The 27,500-nt window shown below is 45.1% G+C and overlaps 1 protein-coding gene across 3 annotated transcripts in view; it reads right to left on the bottom strand.

Moving 5' to 3' along the window:
* The window catches only part of ncam2 (neural cell adhesion molecule 2), a 119,958-nt gene that overhangs the window by 39,518 nt on the left and 52,940 nt on the right, over positions 1 to 27,500 (bottom strand). For 2 of the 3 annotated variants that reach the window (XM_026995793.2, XM_035523030.1), the window contains exon 1: positions 24,294 to 24,430. The exons of the other annotated variant lie outside the window; for it this stretch is intronic. In XM_026995793.2, the coding sequence (XP_026851594.2) occupies positions 24,294 to 24,399 (106 nt within the window). In that variant the 5' untranslated portion in view covers positions 24,400 to 24,430. Of the gene's footprint in view, positions 1 to 24,293; positions 24,431 to 27,500 lie in introns of those variants that run through there. 3 annotated transcript variants of the gene reach the window in all.

The following is a 27,500-nucleotide window of genomic DNA, read 5'->3' as shown; positions in this document are numbered from 1 at the left end:
ACCGCTCCTCTCTGAGCAAGAGGCTGCGTGCGTGCCCCATCTGCTTCTGTTAGCGGCTGGGGCACGACTTCTCTGGTGCATCGTCTCTCCCCAGAGACAGGGTTGCATCAGCAGCGCTGCTAAATAAAGTGTCAGCAACAGCTCCAGCACACCTTCCCTGGTCCTTTCCTCCTCCGTCTCCTGTACTCCGCTCAGCCAGAGTGTCCGTCGGGGGTTAGTGCTACAGAGAGGTCTCTCTCTGCAGGGCCTCGTGAAGGGTCTCAGCTCAGGTAAGTCTCAAATGTACAGTGCCTTAACCAGGGAAAGCAGATTTGTGGAGTTCACACGTAACTCGCTGATATTATGATAAATGAGCAGGAGGTGCTAATGATCTTGGGTTAACATTCTGGTCAGACAAATAAGTACAAACGAAGAATTTGTTTGTTTGTTGGGATTTGTTTATGGATAGCATCTATACTATATTTTAAAGCCATGTTAAAAGCGAATAAAGTAGATTTGGGAAGTGGGGATAAAAGTCATGTTCTTGAAGAACTCATTCGGAAAGAGATAGGAGACTTGACCACAAAGTTCCTCTCCTGGAGGGCCTGGCTGTGGGGCTGGGGGTAAGATTTCATTATGCTGAAATTGAATCGGGCTCTCTGTTGAGGCTGTGAGAAAATTTATTATCACGGAGGAATTGACTTGACACGGACTGACCTGCCTGAATAAAGGAGATATGAACAAGCTGAATCTAGCTCTTCTGCAGACAATGGCGTGCCGTCCCGCGGCACGGCTGGGGATGAAGGCAAGAAACAGGGCTTATCTGCTCCACCTCAACAGCTGGGGGACTGAATGCATCTCTCCACCTTCCTGTGCAGCCAGCGCAGCTCCTCCCCTGGAGTGGGGGCTTGGTGGGGGGGTGGGGGGTGGGGGGATTGCGCCAAACAGTCAGCAGCATGGCGAATAATAGAAGGGTTGGCCGTCGGAGTAGACGAGTACATGTGTGCTTAGGTGTACTGAGAGCACCATGTACGCCTCAGTGAGCTCCACTCACGTGCCGAACTGGTGGTGAAAGTTATCAGAAAATGCTTCCTTTTCTAAACTGCACCTCCCTCATCTGTAGAACACAGATTTCCAGTGCTTATTTTCTTGCTGCATTAGATTCAGATTCCGTCGCGGATGCGTGTAAAATGTGGGCTAGAGATGGTTACTGTTTTCCGAACCCTGCTGTCTGAGTCCTGCTGAGTTAATGAATTGAGCAGGTGTCACAGGCAGCTAAAAACAGCTTTTCTTCCCTGTATCTGACAGAACAAACAAAGGCAAACGTAAATAAAAAATCCCTCCAACTGTAGCTTCATTCTCTCATGTTAACGTGTATATCCCCCCTGTAAGAGGAAATCACTAAGCCATGTTTTCGTTTCTTTCCATTAGCCATTTTTCTAGGTTTCGCATTGTTTCAAGACATTAGCAGCTACCTGGAAGGGAAAAGACCATTCCAGACCTTCTCCAGAACATTCAAGGTCTGCTCCATCTGTCTGTTACTACCGGAAACGCGTCAATGTCATGTGCCTCCCCGCTGTCTGATGAGACCACTAAGAATATTCCTGGCCTGGTGTAGGCTGAGCCTGGATGGCTGGTCGCACAGTGATGACAGAAGAGAGAAGAATCCTGCATCTACCTCACCCTTAGGCATGATGGCACGAACCGTTTCTCTGATGTTTATGTCAAACTATTGGAGACTTAAAGCTTCATCTTTTAGTCTGGACACTCGCAAAGGAACTTGGCGACGGTGCCCAAAACCACTTTCCCAAACAGAGTGGGGACCGAGTGGCTGAAGCCATCAGCACTGCAGACACGCAGACAGTGTCTCCCACAGAGGCTGACAGTGTCAGTCAGGCTGCATCACAACTACCCACGCTGTTTGTCAGGCTCTGGCATCGAAACCCAGCAGCGAGGAATCCTTTCCTGCTCCCTAGTCCCGTCTCAGTGACAGGCGCACGTCTGTCCGTCGCCACCCCTCCGGCTGCACTCCTCTACCTCACGCTGAACGTCTGGAAGACGTCGCTCCTCTCCTCCTCCACCTCGAGCCGCTTGCCGGGAACCTTCTGGCTCCATCCCTCTGGTGGGCTGTGGACGTACCGGCCCAATTCCTCAGCAATTAGAAGCCCGGCTTAATAATAAACGAAGCGGTTTTGTGGTGTCGCGTGTCGATAATTGAGTGCCATTTGTGCAACATGGGAGAGGGAAGGTTGCGAATAAATGCCAGCATGCTGGCACTCCCCACGGATCCGGCGTGGAAGCACACGCTCCATGGGCCGCGCTGCCACACCGTGGCTAAATATTAATGAGCCACTCCATCAGCGGCGGGAGGTCCCCGTCACAGTGCTACCGTAATCAACGCGTTCAAAATAGCCCCCAAACAAACACGTACACACACAAACACACACACGCACGCACACTCCAGAGGGGAGGGGGGATAATGATGTTGATTGAACGCGTCCTCCTTCGCTCTATGATTTATGACAAAGTCAGCGGATCCTGCACCGGCACAGCTTGATTTATGGAGCACGGGCTCGTGGGAGACGGCTGGGCCCTCGCTGGGAGCAGGAGCCGCACTAGTCATACAGGACACTGATTGGATGGGGCAACGATGGGGCGTGTACTGTGAGTCGGTGGAGCATCGCGCGTGTGTTTGTTTGAACGCTGATTGCTCTAGCCTAGTGTAAGCACAGGCAGGAGGTCAATCAGCAGAATACAGGCCATGATTGTCAGTTGTTTTCATATGTAATCACCATTACCATCAGGACTCAAGGCTTCCTGGAAAGCTCAGTTTAGGTGGTTGTTGCACAGTTTGGCAGAATTTCTGTGTTTATTTGTTGAACCAATGGCACAAAGACAAAGAACAGGTTTGGTGACAACTACCGGAGGAATATGTCACATTGCAATGTTCCTGTTGTCAGCTTTTGCCAGCTTCAGGTGCTAACAAACTTATGCTGAGTATGCTGATAAGACAATGTCTCACACAGAGTCGTCACTGCATATCTTTGCAGGGTCATAAGGATCTACTTTCAGCCCATCATTTACAGACAGGATACGCTTACTGGAATACACATGAAGAGACGAAACACAAGACAGTTTCGAACTGTGCGCTTTCTTTCTCAGTGCCACGGACAGCAGCATTTTAACCATTTCCGGCAGATCTGGTACTCATGTCCTAGCACTAAGTCTTATGATCTTGAATGCTTACCTAACTATGGTGTGGTGAAGTCTCCTGTCTGGTCAAGAATAAACACAAAATGCCCGAAGCCAAGAGCATGGAACAATATTACTTTGCATCTCTTCTGAAGAAGACTTTATTGTATCTTTATAATAACTTTTATAGGACACCCATCACACCGTCCTTGGAAAGGCATGGTATACCAATACAACACTGAGTGATATAAAACAGAATGCAATATGCTATCTTTGGGGCGTAATTACCCTCTGCGTTTGGCGTGCTTTGGGAGTGACCTCTGCCAAATGAAACACACAAACTCATCATCAGTGGTTTATTGACTCGGAGCTGCAGGGGCTCGGCCCCTCTCCAAGTGGGGAGCCCAGGCTTTGATCTCAATATCTCTGCCGAAAATACGCGCTATGAAGGAGCCCATTAAAGTCCAGGGTAAAGAGCGACAGCGGGAGAGATCACAGTGCCACCTCTGCAGGCCGGGGCCTCTTCTTCTCTGCTTACTACACTAAAAGGGCCTGTTGGCACAGGCACTGGAAGATCTGGAGTTACTGGAGTTACTGGAGTTACTGGAGTTACTGGCGCTAAAGGCACTGGAGGGCCCAGTGCAGAGTTAAAGGTGCTCCGGTTGTTAGTGGCGCTGACGGAGAGAGCGAACGAGCGGACGCCACAGCGCGTTTCTGCGAATAATACGTCTGTGCACTTACTGTGCTTTTACTGCTTCTATCGAAAGGTTTGCGCTGAACACTGGCTGTGGAGCTGGGAGTTAACCAGGCAGAAAATGGGAGGGAGCATGCAAAAAGAAATACACTTCCAATCACCGGGCACGAGCCAAAGGGGGGAAAAAACCTGACTGAAAATGTTCCAGTGAAAGGAAGGCTGGAATCAGGATGTCCCAGAAAACCCGAGTGAGTAAAGATTTGTGCTTTACCCAGGAACCAATCGCAACAGCTGTCTTCTTTGTGAAGAGTCTTCAGAGCAATGGACTATGATGAACACTTAATTAAAAAAACAAAAAGCACGGCTTGCTTGCTTTTCTCGAATTTGGATTGCACACCAAGCTGCCAAAAACACATGGTGAACACATCGCAGTCTATTCTCAGTGTAACATCACACCTGATGAAGTAAAGTAGCACATCAAATAAAAAAGGTAAAATTAAATGGTAGGTGGCTTGAACATTCTGAGCTGATGCTGGTGTTACATTTTGCCATGTGGCAGTATTGTCCCCACAGTATAGGTGCACACACATACTTGTCACTTTGCTGCATGACCTGTGCACAGCAGAACATATCCTGCTTAAAAGGTTAGACTTCTACGTCTATTCTACGTCTTAATCCGCCTCAAACATTTCTGCATCGCAAAGTTGAGCCTGCAAGTAAAGAAATAAATAAGCACACAAGCTGAATGGCTTCAAATGAGCAGTCTTTTAAATGACCTGGAATTGGTGTTCAGTCTATGCTTGAAAAAATCCAAATCCAATACAAAAATCCAAACAGTCATTATTATACCTATGATGACACAGATGCTAAGCCTTCCACGCTTAGATGAAAATCTACTCACTGATCCAACACAAAGATTAAAACTAAAGATTAAGCTAAAGATCTCTATTTCTCATTGCTCAAAAGCCTCCAGTGGTTTGTGGTTCAATATATTACTTTACAATAACTACTTCTTTTATCTTGTTCCTGCTTTTATTATTTTCAAAGCTTTTGCACACAGTCCATTTTGCATAGCCGACAGACTATTCAAACTGCGTGCTGAGAACGTACAAAGGCACGGTGATGTCAGAGCGCGACACCTCTGTATGTCTGCGCAGCGTATGGGCAGAGGTAGTAGGGCCATACTGTAAAACATATTGACGAAATGGCCTGTCATTACAAACGTGTGTTCGTGCCTCTGACTATTGGCATTTCGAGTGAGACCTCAATATATATAGAGGTCACAGCTAACCTAATGGAGCACTGAGTAGGTCCATAAAGAAGACAAACACTTGCATGGCGTAGCCCAGACATAACTTTTAGAGTCACTACAATGGGATGCTCTCTCAGAGCCTGTACTGACACGCCTGCCTACGGACCTACTCACCATGGGCTAGAATCTTAGTTTATGGCCCCTTCTGATAATACTCCTGACATCCAACCAACAGTATTGCTGGAGAACACGTCCCATATTTGTCATAAAGAGCTTTAAAAATGACTCTGCTCAAGGCATCTCTTCTAGTGGGTTGTGGTAGCGTGTGAACACACGCTTGGCTTGCGAGATGAGTCTGCTGTTAGGCATGCATACAGGACAAATGGTCCATTTATTAGATGGATATATAGAGAGAGAGAAGCAAGAGAGGTTAGGTGCAAATCTGTGTAACAGCAGTGCACGATGGTGCGTGATGCACAGAGCAAGTTCAGCTTTTTTCATCTTTGCCAAAGTAAAAAAGCAAAAAAACCCAAAAAACCTTATTAAACTTGTAACATAAAAATTTGAGACTTGCTTCATGAAAATTATATATGGAGTGAAACAGAGCAAAACAGCAGGATGTTTAATAACAGGTGACACTTGATGCATCAACTGATGCAGCCACACATGCACCTCCAGAACCTGAACAGACAGGCTTTGCAGACAGAGACTGTGTTGGACGTGGAACCGCAATGATGTACTGTGACAGTTTCATATCTCTGTTTTATTAAGCTTCCCTGCCTTCCTCCCTCAGACGGATATTAGCAGTAAAACCGTGCGTTATGTCCCTCAGGATACCTCCTCTTTTATTTACCGTTCATCAGACGACACCAGCTGAGGAGGCTAATATGAGAGCAGGACCTAGAAAAATTTTGGAAGCAGCAAAGGAAACAGCCAGGGAAGGGGAATGCACCCTGAACTACAAAACAAAAGGCAAAGCAAAACCAAACAAATTTAGATATAGGAGATAAATGCTATCCTTTTCAGCATGACTGGTAGGAGTTCGGCAGCTCCGAGATGCAGTTGGTAATTGGAATTTTGGTGTTAATACCAGCTGCGCTATGTGTTGTGGGGCCGGGGGTTGCGCAAGCACGGCTGGGTGCGTTCTTGCTGCGAGCTCCGAGTGCTTAGCACACCCTCCTGCAGCTGCTGAGGCGCTCAGCGGTGCTGCGTGCCTGCTGGTTTAAGGATGACGCCACGGCTGGGCTCATGCGGAAGGGCGAAGCTGCATGCAGGCTTTCACCTTGTCCCAAACAGCTGCTGTGTCATGTGCTGCAGCAGGACCCACAGTCAGATAAGAACTGTCCACTCAAGCACAGACACACGGCAAATCATTTTAAAAATGTGTGTGCCTCTGAATTTGTAGGAGTAAGAACCAGTTTATATTAGAAATATTAGATTTTTTTTTCTCTCGTAGTTTCCTAGTTCCCTCATTTCATTGTTGTCATAGCAGTAACTGACAGTGAAAACCGATCCGTCATTAATGCAGGGGCCTTTATTATTAAAACACCTTTTCACTGGAAACAACAAATAATTAATTCTGATGGCTCAAAGGTGTTTAACAGAGTGATTAACCAGCCTTCTCTTAGTTTCTTCAATGTAAAGCTGATTACATTTCTTGCGAATAATACAGTAGACAACTCCCGCAGTGATGCATGAGGAGGAATGGGGGATGACAATCTTTTTTGTGCCAGTTATTTTAGTGGCTGTGTTAATAAATTTACATGTAGCAAATCTAGAGTGGTTGCAGGCTACAGTACCACAGTAATTATCAGAAAGGTCATGAAGATAGTCTGAGAGCTGAGAAGAACCCTACCACAGATATTCTCTCACATTCTCTTAACAGAACTGGTGTTAAATATAACGTGCTTCACCTTTGACTCACAAATAAGAGGAGTTACTATAGGTACTAAATCATATGCTAGCCTCTGTGTTGGATATGTGTGTGCATCTGTGTGTTTGTTTGTGTGTGTGTGTGTGTGTGTGTGTGTGTGTATCTGCCACAGAGGATGAACAGTTTCACTTGGTGGGATTCTAGAAATAGATCTAAAAAATTGGGAATTGTCACGATATCTTTGGAATAGTATTACCAAACAGGCCTTCTGCCTTGATGCAAGGCATTTGCACTTGTTAAGCTGCCACCTGCAACCTGCAACATATCAATCTGACACCAGTGCTGTTGCAGTGCACGCTGGGAAGGTAAACCTGGAGTGGGCCACAGAGGGCTCCGTCAGCTCCATCTCCCCATCATGTAGCCCAGCGCATGCTGAGAGCGAAGGCTATTTATACATCTTCCCCTTGGGAAATCCAAGCTTGCTTTGTGGCCAGTCCAGAACAGGTGTGTGTGTGTGGGTTTGTTAAAGGCGGAGAAAGCCAGGCCTTCCTGGCTGGAGTTGGTGTTTTTTTTTGTGTTTTTTTTTTAACCCCCAGGCAAATGTGACACAGCCTCGTGCTGCTGTTGTAAATGAAACGCGTCACGGGTCCTTACTGGCTTTACTTGAACGGGGCCTTTGGTAGCTGCACACAAACCCACACACCTGTTGGTTGTGCTGCAAGGGTTCTCCAAACAGCTGTGGAAATGTTCAGGTAAACGTTTCAGTAAACGTTTAGGCAAGGGCTTGATGGCAGCTGTGGTGGAGCATTAACGGGAGGACTGTCAAGGGAGAGTGAGCTGCCATGAGAGGCTAATGTTGATACGACCCTGTGTTTATGACATAATTACACCCTACAGTATCCCAAGCTAATAATTACGATCAGTGAACCAATCTTTCTCACCAACGTGTAATTAATAACAACAACCGGCATATTCCCAGTGGCAACTTGTGTCCCTCTTTGTGTGCTGCGGGAGAATGTTTATGAGAAGTAAGAACCTAAAGCATGCAAGAGTTGACCGCTGGAGCAAAGTGAACGCCCAGAGACAGAATGTGGGAACAGAGGATGAAGGCAAAGTGAGAAAGCTAGTGGCAGAGAGAGAGAAAGAAGTATCATGCTGAACTTTAGGAGCCGAAATACAGGTGAGACACAAGACGGATTTGTGACAGCCGCATTGCAGTTTTACACACGTCTTCTGGAACATTCAAGACTCGCTCAATTATAGATAAAGTTTCAGGCACGAGCTCGGCAGCACGAATTCTTTCCATGATAGAAGCACACCCACTTGGTATGGAGGACATGCATTTTTAATACAGCCCAAATAAAGGCGTATTTTGGTGACCCACAACACATGATATTTAATGAACACTCCTTCGCAGGGATATTAGTAGCTGTGCCATCATTTATTCATGCCGATCCTCCGTTTCTCTCGTCAGCTATTCATCACACTCCACTGTTCCATCACCGTCTGGGAGGTATGATTTTTTTTCCCACACATCCACTGCTGACCCACAATGCGCAACAACTGCAGCAGGAAAATAAACAAATAAATAAACGAATAATTAAAAATGGCTGTTCCTTATTTTTGGTAGCAAATTTATAAAAAAATGTAAAATTCTCTGCCTCTCTACTGTACTGGACACATGGTAGAGTAGGTACAGAAAAGTGCTAACATCCTGAAGTTGTTCTAACAGGACCAAGGTCATGGGTTTGATTGCCCATGAATAGCCATGCTTTTTACTGATAAATGTATGTAAGTCCTTCTGGATAGGAGTCTCTGCCAAATGCTGTAAATAAAGTCACATGGTGCAATAACAAATACAAATAAACAATCAGGGTGAGCAGGCTCAAGTCAAATCCCCAGAAGTTGAACATTGTGTCTCATTAGTATGATGCATATGTGCTCTTTTTCATAATCTCTGCTTCAGTTTATAGAGGGAATTCTTTTAAAATAAATTCAAACAAAACTGAAATGAGCGGAGCAGCCTTTAATGTTTGAAATGAATGAATAAAATCTAAAATCAAACAGAGCTGAAATAAATGGAGCAGCCTTTAACGTTTCCAGACTGCACTGTCTTCCCACCAGCCCAAATACTGAAGGCATGGAGTGAGACTGGAGCCTCTTTAAATGTCAGCATTTATTGCTCTTTATATGCGAGTTGTTAACCTTAGTTGCACACCTCATGCTTATACTCCACGGTCAAAACACATTGATCTCTACAAGGATGCCACCTGGTCCTCTATTACCGAGAAACTGGATGGAATAAATAGAGGGAACCTTCATCATAACTAAATCGATAGCTGCTTTAATGAAAGCATGCCTTATCGGGAGGCTCACGCTGAGGCTGGACTGTCCAATAGGCTTTGGGTCCCTCCAGTGTGCAGAGCGCTAACATATAGCTGCCGTGGCGCTAGCTACCACGAGCTGCTGACTCAGTCCATCGTGCAGACGCATAAAAGTAATAAACAGCGCTCGGGCAGACAAAGTCGTCCTTCATCGGAGATGCGGATCAGCTCCTGCCTGAGCAAACATTTGGTCAGGCCACTCACGGTGGTCTTTTAACCCTGTAACAGGGCAGGTGGCTGGGCGTCTCACCGTGGAGACAGGTGACCCGGGTCGACCGCCACTCTCTCAGTGCTCTGCCCCTACCACCACCCGGTCCCGCTGACGGGCACCCAGTATGGAATCACAGGGGGGGACGGGCGGAGGAGGAATCGCAGCGACTGTGACTCCTGCTGCATGCACAGCAGCTGCTCCTGCAGAAAACGCAGGGTGGGGGGGCAGTGTGAGAGGACACAGAGCACACGAGCTGAAGAGCACACCCCCTCCATCACTCTCAGCAAGCACATGGCCAGCAGGGACTTTTTTTTTGCTGACGAAACAAATGGGATATCCTCGACACAAGCAGGTCTGAATCTGCCGTACCTGCATCCTCACAAAGAATCATGCGAGGCTCTTGTTTTTAGATGATTTAGCAACAACCCCCCCCCCCCCCTTTTTTTTTTTGTCTTTGGGCATTATAAGGCACTTTTAACTTTACAATTTTACAGTTATAAAAAAAATGTACAAAAGGGGGACCTCGTCTAGCGGTACTACCTCACCAGTCGGTCACAGCTGGCCGCTTTCTTTCTGACCTACGATGTGGTTAATGGACGGTGGTGCTGCATACTTCAGAATTTCCAACAGTCTCTCCTCGGCCATGCCCACGTCGTCCCAGCGCCATCCGGCCAGCAGGCCTGTGGGACTGGGAGAGAGCTGCGATACCGAACACGCAGCAGTGGCATTCGCAGTCTGAGAGTAACAAACCGGAGCTAGCAGTCCCCATCCTGGGAAGTTATTAGGGAGTAACCCTGGGCCCTCTCGATGTGTCTGCACTAGACAAGTCATTTATGAATTCCTCACACTTGGCTGGAATTACATAAGCCTGAGAGAGACCAAGAAAGATACCTACCCAGCTTAACATATTCTACACATACATACAAATTAAATCTGAACAGGCAACAACATGTATATGTAAATGTTTTCATAACATTTTATGTTTTTTTTCTATATATTTCTCTTTCTTTCTTTCTCTCTCTCTCTCTCTCTCTCTCTCTCTCTCTCTCTCTCTCTCTCTCTCTCTCTCTCTCTCTCTCTATATATATATATATATATATATATATATATATATATATATATATATATATACACAGTGGAAGAGTGAGACTATACACACACACACACACACACACACACACGCATACATACTGCTCCACTGAATGGTCATATCTAGTTTCTTCACACTTGGGCTATCGTTGTATTTTCACTGCTCCTAGAATTGCACTCTCCTGGTCTGAGGTTGATGATGTCATTAACAGGATCTGATGGAGCCACTCCTCCAGATTAGGGGTCACAGCCCCGAGTGCCCCTATCACCACTGGGACAACACTCATGTTAACCTTACACAGTCGCTCCAATTTTTCCTTCAGTCCCTGATATTTTTCCAACTTCTCATGTTTCTATCACTTGGGGCTGCCACATCTATTACCCCTCTGCTGTTTCTCGCATCTTATCTGTCTGGATTTGGAGGTCCCAAAGGATCTCAGCCTTGTTGCTTTCCACCACTCTCTGTGGCTTAGGGGTATCTAGTTCATATGCCTTGCACATGTTCCTGAATCTGATCACTGCCACTACACACACACACACACACACACACACACACACACACACACACACACACACACACACACACACACACACACACACACACATACACACACACACACACACACACACACAGACACACAGACACACACACACACACTCACACACACCCACATACACACACAGACACCCACATACACACATACACACACACACTCACACACACCCACATACACACACAGACAGCCACATACACATACACACATACACACACATACACACACAGACACACACATACACACACATACACACACACACACACACACACACACACACACACGCACACACACACGCACACACACACTCACACACACCCACATACACACACAGAGACACACACACACACACACACATGTATACATAAAAACTATTACTTGGGTGATAAAAGCATCTTTACATCAGATCACTGCATACATGTGATTATAAAAGCCTCCAGTCTATACTGTGACCACATTTCCCCTCTTTAACCTTTCGCTGTCCAGTGGTGATCTGCTAAGTCGAATGATGCATAATCAGTACAGCTTTCCAGTAGGCAAAAGGGTAAAGAGGCAGATGCAATCCATGCACAGATCGGGCCTGATCGTAATAGGCACTTTGTAGCACTCTCCTAACCTAATCAGGACTGGTCTAGCCGAACACATTCACACACATGCTGAGTTTTGGCCCTTATTTGTCCCATTTTTTGAGCAGTAATTGAAGGCTTTGACCCTGAGGTGAAGGAGACCATGCATCTATGCACTGACACTTCCCTGGAACCCAGGCATTAGTGCAGTGTTTCCTGGCACTGATGCAGTAAACTCTAAATGGCCCAGCATGGTATTTACAATGCAAATTAAAATACTGTACAAACCACATTATACACTGAACAAATGCTAGGAAATTGGAAACACAAACAGCTACTGAATAAACCGATTAACGCAAAGCCCAAGCACCCATGCAGACAAAGACGCAGCAATGACAAAGTACTTAAGACCTATCAATTTCCTTTGGAGATCACTTCTATGATAGAGATCACTGCCTTATTACTAAGCTGATTATCATAGTGCTGTGTCATTACTGCTGATCAAACAAGCACGTTTGCAGAGCAGCGTAGCGAGGCTTGGAGATAAGTCAGCATGTATAAGAACTACCGTCCAGTGCAGATCGTGCCAGGTCTCGAAAGGTCGAAGCTTTCGTCAGCAAACCAGCTGGACTCCTGATTTTGAAACGCTTGTCTGTCTGTCTGAAAAGCCCCTGCCAGATAAGTGCAGTCCGGCAGCACACATGAGCGCATGGCTGGCCACTGGCGATGGGTGGGGAGCCTGCTTAGAGGGTTCAGTTGTCCGCAGGTCATCCAGCCGGCCAGTGCGGGGCTGTTTTCATGATGGTGACCTTCTTGCTACCTGGGGGCAGCTAGAGGCTGTGAAGACCTCTGACTGGGCAGGAGAACAAGAGAACCACAGTACAAGAGAAACCAAAGAATGAGAGCATTAATGATTGGCGAACTGTCATGGGCTTAATCCCATGTTGACTACACATGCTGGCACCAGGTTTCTGTTTGTTGAGCTGGATGCGCACCCCTGATGCGATATTGCTGCAAGACTAAGGCAGATGCTAAGCCTACCCTGCCTGGACTACACCTGCATAAGTGCCTGACCTGGATCACCTGGACCTGCCTGACCTGAATCTGGACGACCTGGCCACCTGGACCCACCTGGCCTGATACTCAATAACTGTAGTAAAACTTCTTTTGCAGTTGTTTCCATTTCTTAGTAATCTTTGTGTATGTTCAGTACTATCCAGGGTCGCCCAAAGGATGGGCTGTGTTCTTTATCAAGTCTAGTCCTATCAGGGATTCTTCCTTCATTCAAGGGAGTTTTTCCTCAGCTTTGCATTGCTCATTGCAGACTGGTTCCTGCTTTGGTTCCGGGTTCTCTCTCTCTTTGTTTTGAGACAATGTCTATTGTTAAAATCACCACAGAAACGTGGCTTGTCTTCAGTCTACAAAGTGGAGAGCACTTACAGTCATGTAATCCTGATCTGATGCAGAAGGGCGAGAGCACATAATCGGTGTGTCGTTTGTGTGTCCACTGGGTGGCGCAGTGGCGTGGGGTGGCATAGTGGTATGCAGGTTGGCTGGTCCTGAGCCAGCTCATGCATCACAGCACCTACTGCCTGTGGCTGATGGGTTAGGCAGGCAGATGAGACCTCAAGTACGTTCTGCTTATCGGTGAGAGACAGAGAGAGAGAGAGTGAAAGAAAGAGAGGGAGAAAGAGAGGTGGAAGAACAGATGGGCCATCTGCACACTCATCAGTGTGCACACACTCATCAGTCCAGGCAGGCGTGGGGGTTCTTGAGTCCACATCCAGGTGATGGTGTGTGTGAGGAAGAGTAACAGTGAGAGAAGGAATTAGGTAAATGGACTCTAATGCAGACATACAACAAACCACTTAGAGGCCATGAGGGAGGGTCTTTAATGTTGACTGGGTGTGTTTATGTGGATCACAGAAGGTGATGGTGGAGAACGCACCTCTGGTGAAGAATATGACTCACTGGCATGTGTCCGTACGTGCGCCTGTGTTTGCAGATGCAGTGGAAGTCCCTTATATGTGCGTGCAGCCCTGCCAGGCTTAACTGCACACATTAGTCTTTCAGACAGCTGTTGCAGTAATAGTACAATAAGCAGAGGCATGCATTAGCCCCTCTTCCTATCAAAGGCAATTTCATTACGCACACACATGCACCCAGTCTTCCCCAGGCCATTGCTCAGCCTTGCCTACCCTTTGTTGCTCCCACACACACACACACACACACACACACACACACACACACACACACACACACACACACAGTACGAGGGTGTACTCTGGAAACAAAACTCATACCCAACTCCTAAATCCAGTGGATGTGAGACTGCAGAGATTAACAATGCTATGTACACACACACACACACACACACACACACACACACACACACACACACACACACACACACACACACACACACACACACACGCGCACACACACACACGTGGACACACACACACACACACACACACACAAATCTATGAGATTGTTTTGAATCTGCAACAACTCTCTCTGCAGAATCCCACATCCCCTAATTCAGAGCCATACAACCCCAGCAGGACGCCACATCATAAAACATGTATTCACCAGCAAAATAGCAAGGCAGACATAAAACAGAGCCAGCTAGAAGTGTTAACATCTCACTGTACTAAAAATGGGTTCATATCGGGCCCAAGCTTTATCATTCCATTAGCTCAGGTAATTGTTTCTCTCACACAGGATGAAGCTAATAAGGTACTTCTATCAGAATACAAGATATTTAGTGTCAACTGCAAACAGTGATCTGGAATATACACTTTTGTGCCTTGCCTCTGTTATACCTCTTTGCATTCACTTGCCTCTAAAAAATTGGATTATTAATATGCAGCTAATCTCATTCTCTCGATGCGAAATAGGAACGGGTATGTCGGAAGCAGAGTTTCCACACCTGACTGTGTTGCCCCACGCGATCGCCCTGCGATTGCCCCGCGTCCTGTTTGCATAAAATACCATTTGCCCCTCCAGGTTCACCCTCGCCGCAGCCACGACATGACAGTGGGTCATGCAGGGTGAGGGCGTCGGTGGGCGAGGAGGCGGCGCCGTGACACTCTCTCTCCGTCTCACACCCCTCAGATGCCTGCCTGACCCCGGACCACGGCGTTCCTCTTAACACACACCACTGCAAAGCTGGAGCAGTGCTTGCAAAGTGGAACAAAGAGGTAAGGGCTATGTAGACAGACAGTAATAAACCAGCATGAGGTCAAGGTAGCCGAGATGCACATACTCTTTGTGTGTGTGTGTGTGTGTGTGTGTGTGTGTCGATGTGGGCGCACACTCTTTCCACATCTCATGCACATTTGGGCTCACACTCCAGGTTAGCTTGTTTCTCTCAGAGACCAAGACTTGTCCCTGTTCAGTGAGCAATGGCCTGTGTGGTCTCATTAAGCAGTGGTCGGAGAGGAATACCCAATCAGACTGGTCTTCTCTACTCCCACAATGCTGCACTAATGTATTCCATGTAACTCAGTGTCTCCAGGTCGTTCTCACCACGTCCTTTTCTGACTCTCCGTCTCGTCGCAGTTTTATAAACTGCGGTGGAAATAAGCTATGCTCGTGCATATCAGACATCACAACAAATGACTTCAGTAGCTACATGTCTGACCTACTAAAGTAAAAATGAGTGAAAGACACAGAGTTTGTGAGACAAAAAGAATGAGAGAAAAAGAGTGAGAGACAGAGAGTAAGAGAGAGACAGAGAGTGAGAGAGAAACAGTGAGAGACAGTAAGAAAGGGAGCTGCATGCAACAGTTAAAAAGTTCCTTAGTCCAAATAATGTAAACACCTCCATGACATTAAATCATTAAATCATATAACATATATACAAATATAACAAATATAATCATATTTGGCCTATTTCTCATGTGATAGCAGCAGATAAACATGTATAAAGATTAATCAGCCTCAAAAAAGGCATGCTCTGCTGACAACCGTCTTATTGCTATTGTCTTGCTGGAACCTTTTCCCTCTGAGCAGGAAAAGGTTTCATCTGTTAAAGCATGACAAGCATAGAGAGATTTGCACATTACTGCTGCTTTGCTTGCTTACTAAACAACTGTTTCTACTCTAATCCCCCACGGAAACAGCACATTCGTAGGGTGCTGGGATAAAAAGAGGTGTTCCTGTTTTGTTTTTTTTGTGCACACATATCAGGCTGTTCCTAGAACAAATCCTCTTGATTTATTAGCTATAATTTGAGGTGGTATTTCAAAGGGAAGTAAGGCTGCTCGTCAGCATTCTCCATGGCTGCGCTGGCCTCCCTAATGCACTCATTGTTTTGTTGCCTGTGAGCTGAGCCAAAGGGGAGCCTTTAATTTTAACTGGGTATTTGACACCAGCACAGTCATCTTGACCTGCCCTCACTATACAACCAGCCACTCATGAGTAAGAGAGACGAGAGAGCAAGCACGAGAGAGAGAGAGCACTCGGACTTAATGAGTCAAGAAATAGGTATGCCGGTAATACACAGCGGTCAGGGAGTGAGAGAGAGCTGGACAGAGACCTAGCCAGGCCACAGTTTCTGTACTAATATCCCCCGCCAGCTCCACTTTCCTGCTGGCTAATGGCCTCTCAAGTGTGAGGCTGTAACCCTCTTCCCTGCATGTACCTTAATGAGAGGACAAGCCTGTGCAGTTTTTACTCACACTGTTAACCGCCATATCAGTAGCAGAAGCTAGATAAGAGGCTCAACACCACATCTCCCCTCAGCCACACCTGCCCAGATCTTGCTCTCGTCTGGGGCACATCAGAGACCTCCACCTGTTCTGCCTAAATGAAACAGAAGCTGTGAGGTCTGCATGCTACACCGAAGTTTGCGGTAGATGTTCCCAGCAGCTGTCTTTGTGAAAAAGGCAGGGCGTGGTTGTCCATTACCGCTGGGACAACCTGCACGTGAAGCTTGTCATTAAGATCTGGTCTCCTATTGTACAGTCAGTTCACAGTGCAGTTCAGTTACACTGAGAAGTGTGAGGAATTATTTGACAGATTAAAAGTTGGCTTTAGATTTAAAGTAGCAAGGTATCACTGATGCTGGCTCAAGATTCTCAGCAGTTCCAGACAATGTTGCAGATTTAAACATGACTCAATTCACAAACAGTGCTGATTCAAGCTGTCTTATGTCAGTACCGGTCATTCCTTGGATCTGTAGATGACACAAAGCCATGATCTGAAGCACTTAAGGCTCTGAGGACCTTCTGTACTGAGCAGCACTGAACCAAAGAACATCTGCTCCAGACAAGTCCAGTTCTGTGCATCAGCCATCGATGTACAACTTTTACTCACGCACTGCAAATATCAGAGCTTCTCCTTTTGAGCTTTTCGAGAAATGCAAAGGCCATGTCATTGGCCCTTGAACCCAGACCATTCAGTGGGATCTGCTCCATTAAAGAGCACATCCTCCAATGTGAAGCTCATGACAATTAGTGCACTCCTGCTTTATGACCTCTCTATGCCTGCCGCAACCCCTGCCTCCAGCCCATCATCATACGGCAGCCCTCCAACAATCAGCAGGGGCCTGCACGTGGGTAGGACCTGGGGGTGGGGGGCTGGAACTCAGTCATCTCCCCCCAGAGCTCTGGGAAGACACTGTGCTGCTGTGTGGATGAAAGTGCCAGGATAATAAGCCGAGCAGCTGAGCGGCAGACCTCCCACACGGTGTCTTCTTCTAAGCACGTCTCCTTGGGCCACTCGCTGCGTCACCTGGGCGAACCTATTCGCACGAATGAAACAAACCGATTACGGAATACAGTGCGCACAGGCTCTGAATTTTAAAGGGGCTACGAGGGAGCAGCCATTTGCTCCGATCTGCTGAATCGGATACGAGAAATGGGACTTGGCATTAAGTGCAGAGTGCTCCCAGAGGGAGAGACTGGAAGGCGTGCGTGAGCTGGGAGAACTCCCCCCCCCCCAGGATGCATTGTCCAAACACAGGCACCAAGAGCAGCACTTCAGCTTCCACTGTCTGATCTGTGCATTTGAAAAAAATGCTCAGGCGTTTTTCACTTTTAGCTCCAGAGGTTACTTTTAAATTTCTCACTTGTGTGTACAGGTCGGGAATCGATCTTATCCCCAACGTGTCTTTACAGTGGTACGGATATATGAGCATAAATAGAAAATGCGCATGAATCGAGATCTTGGACTTTTGATTGTAAAGCATGGTGAATAGACACTTCTAGGAACAACAGAGCTTTTCCAATTGCTCGATAGGTTCTGATATTCTGGCTCTGAGAGATGTCTGTAACTTGAATCTGAACAGTCTCCTGGTGTCAGTTTCTAACATAAACATTACATTTATTCTGAAACTGAAGTTCCCATCAGTCAGACCACTGTTAGTCATCCGGAGTGTAGAGCTGGCAAGCAAGACCACAAACCTGCCCAGCGGTATGTAGAAGGCTCCATACGTAAGTGATGGCATTGCTATGGTATTAGTTTATTCAATTATCCTGCTGTGGGGACGGTCATGTAAATAAGAGATCAAATGCAGCGATCGGTAGACAAGATATCTACCACATCAACTCCTGCTCCAACTGGAAAGTATGCAGGTGTTAACAAGAATCAGTATATGTGCTGCCTGTAGTATCTTATGGCAAGGCAGTACTATTGTTAATATGCATCCAGTGTGGTTCATATGTTCTATGTAAGGGCTCTAAGTAATATGTAGACAACCACAGACATTATGGGTACTTGTCTCTGATTATGAGTGGTTGCACATTTTAAATGTCGATAAAGAGAACCACTCGTTCCACTCAATTTGTGGTTCTGATGGTGAATGTTGGGAGGTAATCTGGAAATGAAAAGCAAATGTAAAGGCCTGGCGTGTCAGGTGTGCACGCTGCCATGATGGTTACTGCGTCTGTCCCACGGCAGGATAACCAGCCACATGAATGCATGGCTAAATACGACAGCAAAAAAGGAAATGTCACTAATTTCGCAGGTGGTTACGCTGATAAAAAAGACTTTGTACAACTTCAAAGCACTTATTCAAACCGTAAAGGATCAGCCATTTCACAGCAAACTACTGTTCCATTGCCAGGGGACAAATGAAATGTTTGGAAAAGCAATCCCCCCCCCCCCCCAATCCTCCAGAAACAAGTGGAGGAAAAGAGGGTGGGAAATGTACTTTCCTAAAATATATTAATACACAAATGATCACATAATCTACAGCCTGCTGGGCAAAAATGGAAGCGGGAGAAGAAGAGAATTCCCGTTAAAGCACTGCTATTCCTTTGCTTGAATGTTGATGTGAATATGAATTTTGAGGTCGATGCAAATTAGGTTGATAAAGTGTTTTTTTCAGGCTTAAACAACTTAACAAAAACACTAACCTACATAAATTAATAATAATAAGATTTTTAAAATGTTCCTTATTATGTAGTAACCAACAGCTCTACTGAGAAGCTGTCTTCTTAGACTGTCTTACATTTAAGACACCTGCTGGTGCATCAACCTCTTAGAGTTTATTACAGTGCACTCTGTAAAATCTGGTATATAGTGAAAGAATACTAGTCCTGATTTTTGTTCACTACAAATCAATATGTAATTTCAGTGAAGTTCAGTGGGAGGCAGAACGCTTCATTCTGGGCATTTGGAGCCATGTAAGTCAGTGTGTGTGTGTGTGTGTGTGTGTGTGTGTGTGTGTGTGTTTGAGCGAGAAACGTACAATCATTAGATCTAAAGCAAACAGAAATGCTGGCCCACTATGTTAACATGTGCCCTGTCATAGGGGAGATCATACAGTTCTGCAGAAAGGTGTGTGCAGAGCACTGACCATGTGTGACAGCACTAAGGACAAAAACAGCTCACATAGCCTTAACACTTCACTGTTTTTATTTGATTAAGGGAAAAGAAGCTTGAAGTATACTTGATTTTTTTTACAAAGAGTTAGAATATTGTAGTAAAAATAAGAAACTGAATTATTAATATTTGTATAATATGGTGTGAATTTCAGTCCATGTAAATGTATTTCCTGAGAATGTAATTCCTTTGAATCCCAAAGCCCCTGGAGGTTACACGAGGCAGGCAGCTACAGTGACTCCGCTGAATGAGTCCCCGGGGCCATCCGGCCAGCCCAGTTCTGAAGCAGGCGACCAAGGCTTGACCAGCATGTACTGGGTGCTGGAACAGACTAAACACATGCCCTGTGTGTGGACCTCTGAGAGCTGGGTTGATATACCTGATAGACCAGAGCTTTTTAAAGCACTGAATTATTCTCACTTCTGTTTTTTTAGAATAAAGCTGTTATAAAAAATATTAATTATCTATGTTTGCCACATCAAACCTTTAACTAGGTAGAAGCTTTTTTGTAGAATCCGCACAGGGGCAAAACAACTGTAAAACTGCTCTACTTAAGCATCATAAACATATTATGCAAACGTTGAATAAATGACAGCTCAGTGCCTGTCCAGTTGGAAGCTACATTAATATTTTAAAAGAACTGGATCCACTTTCCAACCCCTGTATATTATGTGCATAAGTTATTGCACCCGCACCCTTTGTATGAAGTATGGATGAATATATAAACAGAACGTGTTTGGGTTGCACATGTACAGGCAGTGTTTCTCACTCTGATGCTGATGTGTAGGCTATGATATGTAGCAGTCCATGCAGCTGGCTGTGCTATAGCCTGGAGAGACTTTGCAATCCAGGATCCAATCATTTATTCTGAGAATGTGAACTCTTGACCCTTATCCTTGTTTCCTTTTGGAGAAAAAAAAAAAGGACTTTTCAAAAGAGAACTTGGGTGACTTGAAAATGGAAAGTTTTATGTTTGGATTCAAAGCTAAGCATTTAATAATATAAAATTGTTTTCAAATTAATCAGTAAATAAATGACAGGACTGCTCAGTGCAGAGGGAGAAACATGGAGGCAAACAACCCAATCACATACAGCAGGTTCTGCAGGTGAAAGAGGCAGATATACCCTACTAACCAATAAAGGAATGTGAAAAACAAAAGACAGAAAGAAAGAGAGAAAGAGAGAGAGAGAGAGAGAGAGAGAGAGAGAGAGAGAGAGAGAGGGAGAAAGAGAGAGGAGAAAACGTGATGGAGAGGAGAGAAGGTGAGGAGAGAGGTATGTTGACAGACAGGCAGCTGATGGAGATTAGGTTCGTCAGAGAAGGCGCCTGTCAGCTAATGTCACACACACCTCACTGCTTCCTGACAGCTACACGGCTGCTTTGTAAGGACTGCGATAAGGAAACACTGTAATTTCCAACCACACTGCCATTTCCTCTAGGCAATTAGCCAGTGAGGGCTCCCTGCTGTGCCTGACCCTCTGTGAGCACTGTCTCACGCTTCCAAATCCCCCTGTACTCTCTGGATGGTTTTTAACTACTAAGAAACCAAACCCTGACTTACCCTCTGCTGCACAGAGAATATGGGTAAATATCACATTCCCTTCTGGTGATATGTCAGCGTGCTTTCTGTCTGCAATGATTCTGATGTATAATTCAGCCCACCAGTTGGGTAAATATATACAAAGTGAGAGAAGTGAGGCATTAAAGTACTAAAAGCCCATGGATAACAGTATGGGACAGGACATAAGATAATATTGTGGTTATGATGGATAAATTGCCTGAGCAACAATTGTTTACACAGATAGGCAAGAGAGGCCCTGATAGGTTCTGAAATTTTATTTAACTGGGTAGTATATGCAGTTTTAAGTGCATTTTCCAGGGGCAAGGCAGTAACACTGCAAATTTTTTAAAGCCAAGTAGCGAGTAAGCTGTTAAACTTTTTTATTAACTGAACAGCACTGTAGTGCTGATAAATGAAACATTTCAGTTCTTAATACAAACAGTGTGCATTTTCCAATCCATCAATATATGCAGGTGCTTCAGGATGGTGGCTCGGAAATATGATAAATGACTGATAAATGACTCAAGATGTTTGATCGCTGCTAATGAGAACAAATGGGTTTTTAGGAGAGCAAAGTATTTGTCAGACATCTTCCTTTCATTATTATTTGTAATCAGCTGAGAAGGTGAGATCAATCACAGATGAAGCACCAGTGTTAGGCTATGTGGTTGTTTTTAACATCATACTGGTTTGCTGTTGAGGAATACCATCAATCCAGTAGCAATCTATGCATTTTCTTAGTCAAAATGTCCATTTTGGCTAAACATGAGGAAATATTTGAAGTATTCTCCCATTCTAACACATGCAGAGTTTCTTCTGCCCACTATGGAAACCCTGACCAAATTACTGCTTTTTATAATGATGGTGGTAGTGGTGTGCTAACACCTACCTCTTCAATGCAAAATGCAGATCCGTGATTACAGTACTGATTTAAAGATCATAATAATTGTAAACGCCATTTGATTCCAGAAGTGAACAGAAATAGAATCGACAGCAATACAGGTATCAGACTTCTTTGAATAAAAAGAAATTCAAATTCAAATTCAAAACGTATTTATACGGCGCTTTTTACAACAGATGTCACAAAGCAGCTTTATAAATGTCCAAGTCCAAGCCCCCAGTGAGCAAGCCAAGGGCGACAGTGGCAAAGAAAAGCTCCCTAGAGCACGACGAAGAACCCCTGAGAGGAACCGAGACTCAAAGGTGAGGGGGCATCCTCCTGTAGCCAATCAGTACTATTCCACCACGTGTATATGCGCTACTGGCTCGTTGAGTTATGGCTTTAATGGGAGCGCGAGTTGAGTCCTCTTTACATTTCTAATGACAAAATCAATAAACCCTTTGAATGCTACAGTGTTCTTGTGGTCTCTGAGTAGCCACACATTAAAATGACTTACTGGACAAAATTCTTTTAGAGTAAGTGGGACTTTATCATTAATATTAGGAGTGAATGCTTCTAAACAAACCTGAGAAACAGCTTTGGAGTTTTTTGTAAGGGGGTGTCATTAACACCAATGACAAAGGCCTAATGTTTGCTATATTTTACGTTGTGTGTGTGTGTGTGTGTGTGTGTGTGTGTGTGTGTGTGTAGTGAGAAAGTGACGTGTGTTTGAATGTGCATTGGTGCTGTAGTATTGATCCAGCACTGGCTGATATACGGTGGTTATCAGGCCTATCAGAACATAGGTTCTGGTGCTGTCCCCAAGGCCCAGAGGACTATGCCTGGACATGCCCCTGTCCATTGTCCATTGCAGAATTATTGCTAAGCAGTCCTCTGGCATTTCTGGCACACTCTGTTTCTTTCATCTGTCTCCTGTCTTTAGCCACTCCTGTACTGGCTTCTCTCTCCCTCTGTTACCTGACTCTAGTGGGTTCAAAGATCCTGCGTGTCTCTGGAGGTGATTCTTCTAGTTTACATATGACCACCTAATTCTATACTACAGATGGTTTCTATATTAACCAGTAAATACAAAGGAAAAATCCTGCTGCGAGACCACTGAGATATTACCAAAGCTCTCAGAGCCGAGGCCTAATTAACGTAGGTCCATGAGAACAGGGTTGTAATTTCAGCAGTGTAATACTATTGTTCAGGTAATCAGCTCTTTACGGATGCCAAAATGGACAAACATGTACACAACGCACCAACATGACATGCAGAGGTTTGAGTATCAGTGTAACTGGACAAAGCAATAATCCCTTAACACTTACTGAGTAAACACTTGAGCCTCATAAAACATGTTAAATGATTCACAATCAGTTTGTCACTGTGTAATGCCATTTTCTTTGAGCCACACTAGATAAATGGGATTAATTTAGGTGGTGTGAGTCATACAAGGAGTGTATGCTGGAAGAAAGGGCACTGTCAGCTCTGTAATAGTGTTGCTGGGAGAGCAGGAAATGAGCGTGATTATGGACCTCGGCTTAAATGAATGGGTCAAACAGGTGAGGATACGTGTGTGTGTGTGTGTGTGTGCGTGTGTGTGTCTCTCTGTCCAGGTGGCTGTGCAGCCATTTAGCTGTAAATAATACAGGAAGAGAAGTCTGTCATCAGGCATTTCAACTGGCAAGGTCAAAGAGTGGCTATCTTGAAGCTTCTATATGATAAAAGTATCTTGAGAAACACACAGATATAGAGGGACACACACACGCACACATACACTCACACGCACGCCATCCTCATATATTATTTACAATTTTTGCTCCAGGAGCTGTGGAGAGCTGTAAATTCTGTTCTTATCCTGATAGGTAACTAATGAGGTTTAATCAAAAGCGCTTGTTTGTCCTTTAAGTGGAGCTCCAGCAGAACACCCTGGTTAATCATTCATTTGCAAGGAACAGGCTTTTAATCTGCACCACATTGGCTAATTCCACTAAACAAGATTAGCCACACTGTATGAAGATACTTCCCAATAATGTATTACAGACAGAGCGGAGACATGACGGCATCCTAACGACCGCACCTCGAAGTGTCCGACGTTATCCCACTCCAGCACATGCTATCAGGCCATCTGTTTCATTAACTTGCTGTGTAACCGCTATGTCTCTACTGTTCAAGGACAGCAAAGCCCACTGGGCGATGTGAGTAAGCAGTTTACTGGTCTTACCTGACCAGGGAACGGCTGTCCACTTCTGAATCCGGATGTAATCTGTAATACCTTCACTCTCCCCATCTGCCTGCTGCTCCCCCAAAGACCCTCTACCTCCTCCCATTTGGCCCAGAGAGAGCCCGGGCTTTAAGGACCTGAGCATGGTGCGGTGCCTCGGCACTGACCCCCCCCCGGCCCCCCGGCGTGCCCCGCCACAAACCCCTGGCCTGCCGTTATGCGACGTGTTGCTGCGAGGCACCATATCTGAATTTTTACGGCCCGTCATGGTGTGGAGCCTCGGCTTACGTGCGCTCTTCTATTAACGGAGCGCGACTGTGGTGGTCTGTCACTTTCCCCTTTTAGCACAGCACTGCCCGGGGGGCACGTGTCATGTCCCCGTTAAATGAGTGTTACCAGAGCATTAGAGCAGGATGGCTGGGTAGAAAAGGTATTACTCGTACTCATCAGGCAGCTCATGGTGTGTTTCAGCCATTCCGTATGTCACTACATGGCATCAGGAGAAGGGATATCGAAGGATTGTGCTAGCAGATCCAATGGAGTGAAAGAGCAATTCTCACAGACACACACTCAGCAATATACATAAGCATATGCAAGCTTTCCCACTGTGGTGCTATGGCCAGAGGCAGGTATCCTTGGATTTCTTGTATTGTGTGGAAAAAAAAATACAGTTCATTTTGTGGCAAATGACCCACTCTTTTGACTTTTTCCACCCATATGTTTAGTCTTGGAACCTGATGAATCCATACTGTCACCCAATTCACGATTCACTCATTTCAGTCCTTGTTACTTATCTCTGTATTTGCAGCCATTATGGAGATTGGATTTCTCTTTCTCTCTTTTTTCTTTATCTGTCTCTGTCTCAGTCTGCCTGTCTTTCCCTCTCCTGTTTGTTTTATTCCATTTTCCGTAGAGAGCCTTTGTGTGAGTCTTCACCCACGCCCACAGCTAATAACACAGTGTACTATACAAGATATTTGCTAGAATGGTCTGCTTGCATAAGCAGATTCTTAGGTTTTGTGTTTGAATGACTGCTGAATGCCAACTCCTTGCTTGATTTGTGACTGATTATTTCCTGAATTTCTCTCTCTCTATTTTCTCTCTCCATCTGTCTCTCTCCCCCTTCCTCTCCCCCTCATTTTCTCTATCTGTCTTTCTCTCTTTCTCTGTCTCGCTCCCTTTTCTGCAAGAGAGCCTTTGTGTGAATCTTCACCCACACCCACAGCTAATAACACGTTGTACTGTACAATGTGTAGCACAAGACATTTGCGAGAATGGTCTGCTTGCATAAGCAGATTCTTAGGTTTGCTGTTTGAGCAACTGACTGAACGCTGAGTGTCTGCTTGACTCATCACTGCTTATGTAGATGTCATGACTGATGTTGTGGATGTCATGACTGATTATGTAGCTGTCATGAAGGTTGGAGATGTTATTTCACTGCATCTTCTGTCCTCTGGATCAATGCTTCTTGCACTAAGTAACTCAAGCCCTGAGGTCAGTTTTTGACTTGCATTTTAAAAATATTCCAGGTTCAGCGATCTCTGTTCTCATATTGTCAATCGTGCCAAACTGCTTATTGACAGAGAAAACTGAGCATTATGGGAAGAACCAGCACTAGACTTACAAACTCAAGATTGTTTACATTTGCACTGATTGCAATTACATAATATAGTCAAAAACACTATTTTGGGTCATAGTTAGAAAAAATGTCTAAAATCTAAAGACTGAGAAGTAAAATGATGAGTAAATTTATATGCACACAGTAATCTGACCAGATTTCTCCAGTTATCTGATTATTCAAGTGCTCGTGTAAACAACATATTCTGATTTCTTATATCAAAGTATGACCTAGAAATCAGATTAAGAAATCCGATAAAGAGAGCTGGATTTTAGCCCAGTAATGTAATTTCTCAGCACATGTACACTCTTACTCTTGATTTCTTTTGGATTTCTCAGTCTGCGTATGCTCACAGACATAACTGGAGCTGTCCCGGATGCGGCTAGCAGAATTAAATGCAGCACTGTAAATAGCTATCAAACACTTTTTGGGAGACTGAAACATGTTCAAGGAAATACATTTGAATTGTGCACTATTATTAACCATAAAAAAATGAAGATCCATATTTGCTTGTAAAGTGGGCTCATGTTTCCAAAAAGCTGCGGCAGTAAATTTAAAGTTTTATGACAAATTATTCTGTGAGATTATTGGATGATTCCAAAGTAGAAACCTGAGTATTGTCTGACTCATGTAAACCCGGAGTTTTCCTGAATACTCAAGTACATTTAAACGCCTTGATCGGATTACTTGCAAAATCTCATTTTCTGCAGTTATCGGTTTATTAAGTGCATGCAAATGCAGTCAGTGAAATATTTGAAATGGATGTAAACATGCAGAGCTTCATGAAGTCCTGACTGTGGCTTTGCTAAAACAATGCCAGCACACAGAGCTTCTGATCCTAACACATCCCGTCCCCCAAGTTCTGACACCATCTCCCAACCCTCCATCGCTTTCGGCCCCGTGTCTAGGGAGGTGACACTGGAACCCTCCATGCAGACAGGAGCTTGGACTCGTATGTGTTCCGAGGTTGAACACCCACCACGGCTGTTGCATTGGCATGGTCAGGTCCAGCCTAGGTGGGCTCTGTACAGGGGCTTTGTGTCTTTAGAGGGCTGTAAATGGCTTACAAGTGCTCACGCCAAAACGACTCGATACTGTAGCGGCTGCCTGGATCGGCCGCTTCCATTCAACGGGAGATACGGCACATCGTTGACTGTGACCGTGCCTTCTCTTTTCCAAGGAAAAAAGGATGGGAACATTGGGCAAATTGAGAAGGAGATGAAAAGGGCAAAGAGGGAAAGAAGGAACCTCATCAATAGGATTGAGGAAAGCAACCCCCTTTTCCACAGAGCTGATGGGAATAGATTTGTGTTGAGAAGATGGGGCAAAAAGCATCGTGAGCTGTAGAGTGAGGAAGGTAGCACTGAGCTCATGATCATAGCAAGGGTTTAACTAGGGTTAGAAATCAGTTTGCTGGCCACTTTAGAAGTGTGGTATTACAAGACTGAACAATGCAGTCCATGGGGAAGCCCAGCCTCCGCTGAGAAAGACAACGCCAGGTTTATAGCAGAGGGACACACCATATTTTTTCTAGTTTTTTCTTTTGGATGTCTGGGTGAGAGGCAAGTGGCTTTTGTTCTAAAGGGAAA

This window comes from Electrophorus electricus, chromosome 25 (genome assembly GCF_013358815.1).
Source record: "Electrophorus electricus isolate fEleEle1 chromosome 25, fEleEle1.pri, whole genome shotgun sequence".
Taxonomy (NCBI): Eukaryota; Metazoa; Chordata; class Actinopteri; order Gymnotiformes; family Gymnotidae; genus Electrophorus; species Electrophorus electricus.
Note: the sequence above shows the minus strand (reverse complement) of the source record. Positions and strands in the feature narration are given on the sequence as shown.